At 28.4% G+C, this 13,438-nt stretch overlaps 3 protein-coding genes across 4 annotated transcripts; 1 reads left to right on the top strand and 2 right to left on the bottom strand.

The window, feature by feature from the left end:
* Positions 1-67: 67 nt before the first annotated feature.
* LOC128952561 (nuclear transcription factor Y subunit gamma-like) lies at positions 68-1,655 on the bottom strand. Of its 2 annotated transcripts, XM_054297972.1 has the most exons (4): positions 1,313-1,655; positions 1,060-1,131; positions 735-998; positions 68-656 (listed from the first exon to the last, which is right to left on the bottom strand). In XM_054297972.1, exons 1-4 carry the CDS (start codon positions 1,427-1,429, stop codon positions 138-140), a joined length of 972 nt encoding a protein of 323 aa, XP_054153947.1. In that variant the 5' UTR covers positions 1,430-1,655; the 3' UTR covers positions 68-137. The 2 variants fall into 2 exon arrangements, with proteins under 2 accessions (XP_054153947.1, XP_054153946.1); XM_054297971.1 differs by having other exon boundaries at positions 68-998.
* Positions 1,656-2,105: 450 nt separating this feature from the next.
* On the top strand, positions 2,106-4,990 carry LOC128966436 (exocyst complex component 2-like). Its single transcript, XM_054313287.1, has one exon. It carries the CDS (start codon positions 2,252-2,254, stop codon positions 4,988-4,990), a length of 2,739 nt encoding a protein of 912 aa, XP_054169262.1. The 5' UTR covers positions 2,106-2,251.
* Positions 4,991-5,405: 415 nt separating this feature from the next.
* LOC128966435 (uncharacterized) lies at positions 5,406-6,653 on the bottom strand. Its single transcript, XM_054313286.1, has one exon. The coding sequence runs from the start codon at positions 6,573-6,575 to the stop codon at positions 5,406-5,408; it is 1,170 nt and encodes a 389-aa protein (XP_054169261.1). The 5' UTR covers positions 6,576-6,653.
* Positions 6,654-13,438: the final 6,785 nt, after the last annotated feature.

Raw genomic sequence — 13,438 nt, 5'->3', positions numbered from 1 at the left:
AGGTAAATTTAGACAATCTTACAAAATATTACAGTAATAATATGAGATCAAAAGGTATTATATAATTATTTAAAAATGAGTCAATGATTTGGTAACAGTTTTGTGAGATTTATAATAAAAAATATATATAAAGTGCGTTAAGTCTCGTTGGACTCTTCGTCCAATTGTGGGGATGAGTTAATATCGGTTTGATGTGCTGTCAAACCAGTGGTCACATTAGTGGCTGCGCCCGAAACAACRGTTTGGAGGTACTGAGTGCCACCACTCGTAGCAATTTGGTATTGAGGCAATGAAACTGCCTGTTGTAACGGTGAAGTCAATATAATTGGTTGATTAGTTCCCGCCTGACCTCCTGTTTGACTCTGAAGTAATGCTTGAATTTGTTGAGCAGATAATTGAATTGGTATCTGTTGTTGAACCAGCTCTCCTCCATTGGTTTGAACTAACTGTTGAATGAATTGAATTCCTGCCTTCTGTTGTGTATTAGCTGAAGCATTTGGTGCAGAGATTTGGAGTACTTGAGGTGATGCCGATGCGGTCACGTTCTGTCCATCACCTCCAGCATTATTAGCATTGGTCGGCATCTGCACTTGGACCAATTGCGGTGATACAGTAAATTGTGGCTGACCTCCAGGTGCGGTACCGGTCTGTAAGATCTGAATTTGTTGAGTTGGTTGGCCCTGATGTTGAAGAGCCTGATTGTGTTGTTGTGCTAATTGCAAGTAGTACTGCACCTGATCTGGAGGTACTTGCGTTGTGGCGACCGCTGAGCGGAGAGTTTCGTTGTCTTGACGTTTGGTTGGTTTTAGTTCATCTCTGGGAACGATATCAATAAGAAAGTCAAACTGATCGTACTTTGTGATGGCCATCGCTATGTCATTCCTCTGCAGTGTTCGTCTTTTATTATCTTCTGTATGAATCCAAGCTCTTAATGAGATTTCTGTAATAAATATTTCAGCGGCTTTTGCGAACAGAACGGGCGCTTCGGCTGATATCATCTGTTTGGACATCATTTACATTATATTAAACATCGATGACTTATTTCATTTTATAACATACCTTAACGTCTTCATCCAATTTCATAATCTTCTTAATCCGAGCTAATGGCAACTCCTGATTCTTAAAGTCATTCTTCAGCGGTAAACAAATTAACAATAAATTTAATTTTAAAAAAATAATTAAAACAACTTTGAAATTGGTTTTAAATGCATAAAAACAATGCAAACAAATGAATGTGAAATTTGTGAACAATGAGAGAGTATGTGGTGACCAAAGATGAATAGATTGAGTGATAATAACAGATAAGACATACCAAACCCAAGTTCTTGATGTTATCTATCTCTCGGTGCCAGAAGTTGTCGAGCATTTGTTGGGCTTCGCTATTATTGGCGACATTGGTGTCCACCGAATGGTTATAGCCGTCGGACATATCGAGTGGTCACTGCGGTCGACACGACGTCTTAAGACTGTCCGATCAGATGTTGTCACAGATTTTGTTTGTTGACAATAATTATTGCAAAACTGATGATTACATCAAATATTTGCCAAAATATTTGATGAGATTTGTTGTCAAATGATTTCAACGAATGATGTGTTGAGAGAACCGATAGTTAGTCTACTATAGGATGAGAGACACGAACTAACAGGCAATCAATGAACACAATAGACAGCAAAACAACGAATCATAACTAAAATGGCATTTAATGCACACCTATTGCACACTTAATACATTCAAATAACCAAACCGTTCATACATTCAATCAATTAAATATTATTTTATTGTCATTTATTTCAATCAAAATATTTTATTAAATTAAAATAATTGTTATTTTTTAATATAAATCATTTAAATTTTTCTGTTATAAAACTTTTWATGTTTTTTAGATTTTATGTATTAATAGTTACAATTAGTATGGGTTTGGTTTGTGTGACGTCTAATCTAAAAATCAAAATAACTTTTCTCCTATTATTCATATATAATGTGACACAATATCTAAGGTTTTGATGTTTTAATTTATTTGAACAGTTTGTATGCAAACAACAGTTTTATTTGAAAAAAGGGGAACAAAAATAATGCATTAATTTTGCAATTAATCGGAATTTATTGAAAACTCATTAATTGAATGGATTTGTTGTGAAATAGCATTCAATGACAACAAACGCCTCTTAAAAGTGACTGAAAAAAGTGTCACAAAATTATCAATAAATTTGTTCATTAAATGAGTTATTAATTGAATTGTGAGACCAATTGATGACCAAAACGATGAGTTGTCCGAAGACTACGGGTTTGTCACCGAAAGAGGGACCGCCGGGAACTAAGATTACGATTCGCGGCGAGAACTTAGGCCTTTCACAGGACGACCTCATAAGTGTCCACATCTGCGGCGTTGACTGTATTATGTATAGCGAGTGGTTATCACCGCAAAAGATTATCAGTCGATCGGGTCGTTGTAAAGGTTTAGGTGATGTCATCGTTACCACCAAAAGTGGTGGCATCGGCTCATCAACCGTTCAGTTTAAGGGATATGAAGAGATTGTCGGTCCCACTAAAGACTCGGCCGTTTGGATCGATGAAAATGATTTTCATCAGATGAATGTCAGACATCGGTCGACATCTCCAACGATGATGTTTTCTAACGATCCATTGGGTCTCTGTACTGATGAAGACTCGCCATCGAAGACTAGAAGTGCTAAAATCAATGACTCGTTGTTTAGAGAGTTGTTTCCCGAAGCGACCGAAGCATTGCCTCAAACGTACGCCAATATCACATCCGATCACTTCCTTCCCAATTGGTATTTGTTAGAGCATCACAACAATACCTCTTTTAATGATCTTAAACTTGGCCTTGAATTACTTCGGGCTAAATGTGAGACACAAATGACACCAAATGCTTCCTCAGCTCCGGTGACTTTTCTCAAGAGTAATGTATTACCAGTTATTGAATGTTTAGACGCATTGAAAGCATTACATTTGGCTCTTAAAAAAGATAAACAAGAAGTGGGACCCGATTTGAATGCGAAAGTCGATGAATTGATCCGTAAATCGACAGAAGAAGCGCACGCCATATTTGATGCCATCCTTTCTCGTAAAGATAAGGCCGACTCCACCCGTAATGCGCTTAACGTTCTCCAGAGATATCGTTTTTTGTTTAATCTTCCGTCAAATATTGATAAAAGTATACTTAAAGGTGATTACGATATTGTGATCAATGACTTTAGTCGCGCCAAATCTTTGTTTTCAAATTCATCTGTAAATGTCTTTAAAAAAGTTTACTCAGAAGTGGTTCAAAGGATTGAAAAGTTTAGAGTTATGTTAAATGAAAAGTTGAGACAAAGTTGTAGTCAAAATGAAAACCGAAATATTGATGAAGTGAAGCGACTGATACGCTATTTAATTAGTTTAGACCAACCGGGAGACCCGGCCTGGCATTCAATTGAGACAATCAAACAAACATTATTATATTCAATCGATAAGTGCCGCGAAAAGCATAAAAATTCAAAAACAAAGACTGTTGCTATTGAAGCGGATGACATGAGTGATAATGAAGATAGTGTTGACTATCCAGTAGAAGCTCCACAACAAATACAATTTGTTGATGAGTTAACCCATTTGTTTAACAACTTTTTTCCTGATTTATTCAAATTGGGAACAGTTTATCTTAATGGAGATCTTTATGCTGGAGAAACATACGAACAATTGAGAGCAAAGGATGATATCTTTTATAAAGAAATGGTTGAAAAGCAGATCCAAATACTTTGTGATGAGATGAGAGCTGCAGTTTTGCCCAATTCTATTAAAAACATGCCTCACATCCAGCCATGGAGTTATGAAATTGATGAGCAATTTGTTCTTTGGTTGCCATACTGTCTGAGATCTGTTATTACTTGTTATTCAAATCTATCAAAACTTGAGTTATCGTCGAATCCAAACAACAATGTATTGAAACCATTAAATCAATTGATTTTTGATCTTCGCGTCCATTCTATGATTTGTTTGTTCAATCAATGTTCCGCTGAAATAAAGAATTTGCATTTAAAGGAGATCTGGGAAATGGATTTGGACGATATGGTCGGAGCCAGAACTCAATTACCACTTCTATATGAATGTAAAGTTATCGAAATCTTACAATTAGTTCGCGAAACTATAATTCAAGTTCGCAGTAGTGATGATACCGATATATTTAGTCAAATCAACGTTCAGGGATCAGTTAAACAGTTGGCTCAAAATCTTCTTCAATCGTTTATATGCGCACTTGAGAAGACAGTGTCGACTCCACAAAATTCTCCGTCTTCGACGCCCAAAACTATTCCTCTAATAGAAGATCGCACTCTTATAGTGTTATGTAACTGTAGTTTTACATACAATCAGGTCATTCCTCGACTTCACGAATCATTTGAGAAGTTTGGTTATCCTGACATGAGTTTAGTGATTAAAATAACACAAAATAAGTTTAGAGATCTCGAGAATCGACTTTTTGATCAGTATATTGAGCGCAAATGCGATGTCATTATTGGTGCCATTGAACCGGCGATGTATTTATTTGGCAACGAATGGTTTTCTTCCAATCAAATGCCAAGTGATGTCAGTTATTATATCAAAGAAATATTAACTAATTTGATTGAAATTCAATCAGAAGTCTATCAAATCGCACCCGTCTTTGTCGAGAAAGTTATGTATTGTATAATAGAGTCGGCTCTCGAAGAGATTGAACGTCTCTATGATAGCATATCAACTAAAATCACAGACGCGGCACGTCTTCAATCAATTATAGATATCGGTGCTCTTCGACTGGCATTTAGTCACTCAAGAAGAGAATTAACCACTTTATCAGACAAAAAGCTTAACCAATGTCTAACTTGTCTCTCGACTCAAGACTATGACTTCAACGACAATTTGGTCGACAAAATACTCAATTCATTTGAACAATCAATGCATTTGCAGTTAAGTTGTTTTAGATACGAGTTTGAAGCAACACTTCTAACTGTTTGATTCATATTTTATATAACAAGTGCTTTGAAGGTATATATATTTTATGCTATGAATTGCCATTTTGTTCAAACATTTGTACCAATAATTTATTAGTAAATTATATGAATATTCTAACTATTTGTGAATATTTTAATATAAAATTTATATTTACAGCAATTTATAATTATTTATATTTATTAAATTTTTTATTGTTAATACTTAATTAGCTATTTATAATGGTTTTGAAAAAAATTTAATGAAAATATAATATGAAACACAATTTCTAATATATATATATATATATATATATATTGATTTAAATAATACATAACATAAATAATTTATTTTTAATTCTTACAATTAAGTTTATGAAATGTTTAAATGAGATTTTTTTTTGTTAAAAAATTATTTAATTATGTAAATAAATGACTGAAAATTAGATTTTAAATTTATTTACTTTTGGAAATTTGCATCCAGACTGTTGAATGACTTCAGAAGCCGCATAATTACCGCATTTAATGCAGACATCAATGGTTTTGTCGCATATGAGTTGGGCTAAAAAGCCACCGACAAATGCATCTCCGGCTCCATTGGTGTCAATCACTTTGTTTTGCGACACTTTTATTATATCAAACTCTTTGATGTGTGGATCACCAGAATATGCCAACAAAACATTAGCTCTTCCCTGAGTTATAATCACTTTTCTTCCTCTCTTTTTCTTTTCGATATCTTTATCAGCCATTAGTGATGCAATCTCTTTGATCTCATGTGTCGACCAATTCATCATTTCGGAGAACTCGCGACTCTCGGACTCGTTTGCAAACAAGTAATCAATGTATGGATAAAGTTGTAGCAACTCTTTGGAGTGTTTTGTTGAGACATATGGAGCGGACAAACAAAATAGAAATATTTTATCATTGGTTTCACAATGTTTGGCCAAATTCATGATTGACTCAAAACTGACAGTCAAATGATAACCAGAAGTTATGATATATTTGGCTTTTTGGACGAATTGGTAATTAGTTAGCATATGTTGGATATTAAACTTAAGACTTGCGCCCAAATAAGCAATTAGTGACCTATTCTTTCCGTTGTCTGTTATAAGACACGCACAGACACCGGTTGACACAGTCTTGTCTACCAAATAGATAGCATTTATTTTATTATTTTTTGCTTCACTTTCCATAATCTTTCCGTTGCCATCATTTCCAATACATCCCATATAAGTGGCAACATTTGGCACTTTCTGAAAGAACCACTGCATAACTCTAAGAGTGTTTTGTATGGATCCACCGGCAGAATAATCCATTTTGTATTTCTCAATCATATCTTTGCACATATTCTTGTGCTTTTCTGTGGCCAAAATCTGGTCATTTGCCAGAAGACTATACTTTTTGAGGAACTCTGGCTCAACGTTAGCACTAATATCAAGCAATGGATTACCCAAACCAAAGACTAAGCCTTCAAAAGAGTTTAAAGGAGTTTTTGGTTGAGTTGTGTCCAATGGGTTTGCAGTGGTTTCAGACTTTGACTCAGGTTTTGATTCCTGTGTCGACTCTGTCTTTGATGATGTCTTTGCTTCAGTTGTTGTCTCAGTTTTAGACATTTTAAACAAATTAATGTCACAAAAGTTGATTGATTTGAAAATTATAACTGAGATTTCAATTATCGATAAATTTTAAATGTATTCCAATTTAATACTTTAAAGTTTATACAGTAGTATAACTTCGTGCAAACAATAAGTTTTTAACAAATAATATCATACAGTATTACAATAGTCATAAAACAGTTATTTAATAAATGTTATAAAATTATTTCTAGATTTAACATAAATCATATAACTTACTAAATATTTCGTAATTATAAATTATATATTTATCATATAATTAAATGTATATCTAATTTTAATAAACATTAATTATTTTGTATTTGTGAAATAATACAAAAGAAAATAAATTATTTTGTTATTAATGTCTTGTCTTGTAAACTAATGAACAAAAATATTTATTTTTAATTTAAAACTTAGATTTATTAAATCACTCATCGCTTGTATTTATAATATAGTGTATTGCCAAATGTTTTTGAAAGCATGCCATTAAAATGTATTAATTATTGTATAGTAATATAATTATATTTTAAATATATTTTACTTTTAATTAAATCTAATAATTTGGTAAACTGTACATAAATGCTAAATACTTTATCGTTTAAAAAATATAGTTTACCTTGCTTATTTTTGTTTGAAATGTTTGACCCATTATAATTCACAAAGGTTAGAAAATATTTTCATTAATGAAAAATTAATTTTATTATTTTTATTAATAACAAAAGTCAATTAATATTTAATTGTTGTTTTGTATGAATACTGTATATAATATTAAAAAATACTGTATAAACTAAAATATATTACATTTCAATATTGCTATTCTTGTGTTAAGAAACTGTTCACAAAAGCAATTGAATACCTTTTTTACAAAATCCTATTATAAACGACTCATTTAATGCTTTATATGAGAAACAATTTATTCAAAGAATATTGAATACCTATTAGACTTCATTTCTCCAGACATTTATCCACAAAATTTTAAATTCACTTTATTTTCAATAAGCCATTCAATCGTATAATGATATCATGAAATGATTTTATAATTTATTGAAAAAGATTGAAATAAATTTTAGATTAACTAACTTAAAAATAAGTCTTCAATAATGTCTATGTTAACTACAAATTTAATTTAATTAAATATTAAGATCGACTTAAATATTGTATTTATTAAAATTTAAAGAATTAGTTATACATTATATTATAATCATGTTTATTACGTAAATATTATCTATATATTACTTATTTAAATTAAATTAATATTAAAAAATGAATAATGTATTATACAATAAGTTAAATGAATAATAATTTATGATTTAGATCTTAAAGTAGCTGTTTTACACCTAACCTTTGCTGGAGTGACACTTAAAAGTCCGGATCGTTTCAAACTTAGCCATTGCTTGTATTCGTCTCGTGAAACAACTTTGTAATCATTAGATACGGAGACAACCGGTAATGAGTGGTCTTCAGTGACAAACGATTTTGTTATAGTATTGGTCACAGAATTGCCGTTCAAATGCAATCCATTATTATTCATATGTTTGTCGATCACATAACCGGAATCCCAATACTTTGTCGGCTTATTCATAGCTGGCTTTTGTATGTCTGAATAATAGTCTATTTGAGAGCCACTCATCACTGAACATACAGAACCCATGACATTACAAACTAAACKTATTATAAGAAAATTAGCAGATTTTCAGTTCACCAGTTAATCTGAGTGTTAGTTATATAGTTTAAAGATGTGTATGTGTGCTGTAAATCAAGTAAACGGATCTCAAAGTTAAATAACTGATAATATCTGATAACTATTAAAAGATTACTCAAAAAGTTGTCATTAGAAACGGTATTCAAAAAGTGAAGATCCAGTGTTTGCAAACTGTATGTCCTTTTGCATCGACAAACACAGTCTTTCTATACAATAGACTGAATGCAATTCAGGTGTCGTTTACCTTAAGCTCTAGTTTACAGCGATTTGTGTCTAACAATATGGTATTATACTGTTTATAGTAGAGTACAGTATATATAACATTAAATATTTTACAATACATGTCATAAATATTGAGTAATATTTTCCTTGTATTGATTAAACAGTCTTTCACTACTGTATATACAAAATATTTCGTTGCAAAAATAATAAACTTATTTTTTCAAATAATAACATTAAAAATATAACTTAAACAGTAATATAATTCAACTAATGTAAGTTTTGATATTTATTTTTATATACAGGTATTATGTTATAAATGCAATAAATTATTGATTTTTAAATACACTACTTATTTTGCATTATTTTCTCTATAACATGATTTTATTTAACTGTTTTATTACTAGTTTTAGTGATAGATTTTTGTGATTTTTTTAATCATAAAAGAAATCATTTGTGTAATTAAAACAAAACAAATGACTCATTATATCATTAGTTTGTTTGTAATAAAATATTTACGAACTTTTGACGTGAATTATACAACACTTTTATTGTCAATCGTTTAGAACATAGATTTCAATTGACTTTTGTATCAATGTTTGCATTACTAAGAAATTGATTTTTATCCCTAATTATCTTACATTTATGGTACTAATATGTTTTTAATTATTATTTTTTCCTTATTTAATATAATTAATATAATTATTTATGCACAAACAGGACAACTATAGCTTAATTAAAACAAAACAATTATATCTAAGGCAAAAATATCAATAGCTTCTCAATGATAATATAATTTATTAATTTATATATCTTAATGTTAGTTATTTTATTAATTAAATGAAAAATTATAGCATCACTTACCGTAATGAGTGTAACTATAGATAAGAAAAGTGTGAAAAGTGTTGACAACATAACATTGTAATCACTAGTCGAGTGAAAAGATGCCAAACGTTACAAACAAACGCCTAGTTTTATGTCGTTTTTCATACATATTAAACATCAATTCATATCCCAAATGGCATCAAAAGAAAATGGCAACAAATTTATAAACTATTCACAACTAATATTAGTTTGACATCAAAAAAGCCAATACACTATTATAATAATAAGTGATATTATTATATGAGTTGAGCTATCAGTTAGTGTTATATATATTTTTAGTAACATATTGTCTGTCTTGGAAAAGGTTGTATGAATAGACCTATTGTTTGAATGAGTATTCAAAATCATATCACAGGAGACAACACTCCACTTAAAAATTAGCCCTTTTTTAATGCTATTAACAGCTAATAGTCACGAAATCACTACTCCCTGTCCCTTAAAAATCCTTAGCACAATACCAGTACAATAAATACAGTATATACTGTATATAACATGTATAACTAACAGTTGCCAAATCAAATTACAATTTTATCCAATTAGGTAAAACAATTGTKAATATACATACAATATGTATTTCATTGATATTTGTTTCAWACAWTTTTTAATTAGATCATACAGTATTTGTAAATTTTGTTTTAATGTTATATTTTTTACTGTACAGTATATTGCACAGACATAATCAATATCAATATAATTTAATTGAAATAGTTTTTTATTTAAAAAATAATATTGTAGTGTTACTTAAAATGTAAACCTACTGCAGTTAAAGTAATTTACATAAAGTATAATAATTAATAACAAATATTTATTATTTTTGTTAGATTATGACATTCAATCAAAATTTCTTATAATCATTATTTAGTTTGTTAAAGTTAAAAGTTTATTATTTTATTTTTAAAAATTATCTTAAAATTAATTAGATAATATTTGATAAGCAATTTAAAGTGTAAGATTAAAAACATTTATTTGGTAATAAAAATCGGTGTATTAACTTTTTTTATATAAAATACAAACTAAATAATAATAATAAATAAATTTCAATTTTATTTATAAAAATTTATAAACTTCTGTACAATAAATAATACAGTATATAATTTACATGTACAGTATATACAGTGTTTATACTGTAGTATTTGTACTAAAAATTAGTTTAATAATTGATATAAAAAATAAGTGAACAAAAACGTGATTTATTTGACAAGTTTTAAGACATAATTTAAATTTTTATAAAATCATTTAATTCAATTTGATAATATAAAACAAACATATTTTTATCGGAAGGTCCTAAAAGTAAACGTGTCCTTAAATGTCAAAATAGGACATGGTAAATACTAAATTTAGGACCACTATTGATGTATGGGTTATATTATATTTTATTTGTGTTGACATCTATATTTTGAGTCCCGGTAATAGTGTTGGCAAAAAAGATAAATTTATAAAATAATAGAGAAATTTCTAGAAAGTTTCTAAAAAAATTTCTATATATGGGATTCCCATTTTAATTTTGTAATATAACAATACATTAAAATATTATTATTAGTATTTTAACTATTAATTTAAAATATATATACAGTATATATATATATATTATATATCATACTGTAGCTTAATTAATATATATCATATATAATAAAATGATGAATACAATTTTACAAAATTAATTATTATTAAATAATTATAATTATTTTATATATAGATATCACATTTGTATAGTACTGTACTATACTGTATAGTATAATAGTATATCTATAATAATAATATTACAATAACTATAGATTAAATAACAATAAAGTTAAATTTCTATAAATTTATACCTGATTTTCTAGAAACTTTCTAAATATATGAATTTTAACAAAATAGGACCGGGAGGTATACAATTCATTAGGACCATAGATTTTATCCAAAATCTAATTTAGGACAGGTCCGATAAGATCGCGGTATACGGTAATTCAATTTGATAATATAAAACAAACATATTTTTATTTTATGAATTGTTCAATTTTAAAATAATTTATTCAATCATTAAATACGAATTATAAATAAATTTAAATAATTTTTTAATTAATAATAATTTTTAAGAAAATTTTAAATAGACAATTATTAAATATTTAAGAAAATAAATAATATATTTATAACATATAAAACTTAATATTTAATCAGTTAAATAAATAAATATATAACCTTTAAAAAGAGTTTACATTAAAGTTTAAAATATTTTTTTCGGCTTTACTCGTGAATGACATCAAAACAAATGATATAATCAGAAAATGTGTGCTATATTTTTAAAAATGCATTTTATTTTGAATCTCACTCACTATGATATACGATAATAATATCAGTGATTGCATTTTAAATTTAAAATATTGCATTAAGTTTAATAGAAAATAGAAAATTTAGTTTTTTCTTATATATATATTTTTTTGTTTAAAATTTATCGGCTTATTAACTGTTGTCATATATTTAAATGCTTAATGATTTTAAATAATGTTAAATTTAGTTAAATAAAATATTTTACGATGGCTTTCATTAAATGAAAATGTTTAGTAATATATATTATTTGATGAAYTCAAACATTTGTCTGCAATAGAAAGGCAGACAAATAATGGTTCAATAAGTTATAATAGGAATGGGAGTTATGGGTCTATACATCATATGGTGTGTTCATCTATTTTATGCAAAGGTTTGTTATGATGACAATCATATAAATCCTAAGGCAATGGCAATGCTTTCAAATGCATTACATTTTTTGGGAAATCACTATCTCTTTCTAAAATCGTTATGCATTACACTGGCATTCATAGGGACAGTGAGACGACACTAATGAATGAATGAATGAATGAATGAAAAGTAGAGTTTAGAGATCATTCACATCTCCAAACACATGGATCGACACACCATTGAGTGCATCACTAAAATCAATGGTTTGTGTATAGTTTACCTCAAAAATGTTAGTCAAATATGTGTAACAAAAGCGCATATTCTGTAGCACAACACGTATCACATTGAATGCTAGTCTAAGCTTACAAACTATTTAGAGAGTGAGGTATACCTTAAAACTCCAGATTGTTTTCAGCCCTCAAACACTACGGTTTGATAAACAATTTGTTTTTAGTGTTCAAAAGAGACTATCATCTATTTAATTATTATTTGTGGCATTTGTTCAATAATATTTAATTTTAGATTATTAAAGTTTGAAAAAAATTTATTTCATATATCTTGTTGCTTAAAAAAAATATTTTAACAACAATAATCAGATAAAAATTAAATTACATTAAAATAAACTAAACTAATAAAAAAATATCTTAATTATAGTATTAAATGTAAAAAGTAATTCAATTGGTTTTAATTTGATTTGTTGTAGACTTTAACCGAGATTTTAATAAAAACGTGTTTTACTTTTATATGAATCGTTTGTTGTGATCGACACACGAAAGACTTGTTTGAAACAGAATTTCTTATATACTATACTATGGTTTGCAGTGAACTGTCATTTGAATTGCAAATTAGTTGAACACTACAGTCAGTACTCGACAACTAATACCCAGTGCTATATCACAACCATCTCTACCGTCGTCTATAAAAATCGACTTCTGATCCATAAGTCTGTTGCAAATGATATCAAAGCGACGACTAAATCGAAAACGAGAGAAGAAATGAAAATGATTTGTGTGTTTGTCGTCCAAAACTGTATTATATATAAAGTGAATCTAAACTTTTGATTACATATGTATTTAAAAGACAAAATAAAGAGTGAAATAAGTAAAACATTTTGACTTTTAAAATAAGTCTGACTTTAATATTATTGGTATAGTTGTTGTCACCGATAGTAATACTTATTAAAAAAATAAAATAAAAGAAACGTATTTAATATAAACATTATTATCATTGAAGAAAATGAGGAAAAAGTCACATAAAATTTAAAAAATACATTTTGTTGTCTTTTTTTCTTCGACACTCTTTCTTTATAACTATAATTATATTTTCCATAAACGAAAAAACGTTTTATATTAGTTTATTTAACTTATAAAAAATATCGATATCTATATTTAAGACA

The sequence above is a fragment of the Oppia nitens genome, unplaced genomic scaffold, assembly GCF_028296485.1.
Source record: "Oppia nitens isolate AA-2021 unplaced genomic scaffold, nextdenovo-longstitch-racon4-pilon3 scaffold1_pilon_pilon_pilon, whole genome shotgun sequence".
In the NCBI taxonomy this organism is placed as follows: Eukaryota; Metazoa; Arthropoda; class Arachnida; order Sarcoptiformes; family Oppiidae; genus Oppia; species Oppia nitens.
The sequence above is the reverse complement of the archived record's forward strand: the minus strand, read 5'-3'. Positions and strand labels throughout refer to the sequence as shown.

Bases quoted from the DNA above. Each gene is read 5' to 3' on its own strand.
- LOC128966436 (XM_054313287.1), top strand. From the start codon at position 2,252: ATGACCAAAACGATGAGTTGTCCGAAGACTACGGGTTTGTCACCGAAA.
- LOC128966435 (XM_054313286.1), bottom strand. From the start codon at position 6,575: ATGTCTAAAACTGAGACAACAACTGAAGCAAAGACATCATCAAAGACA.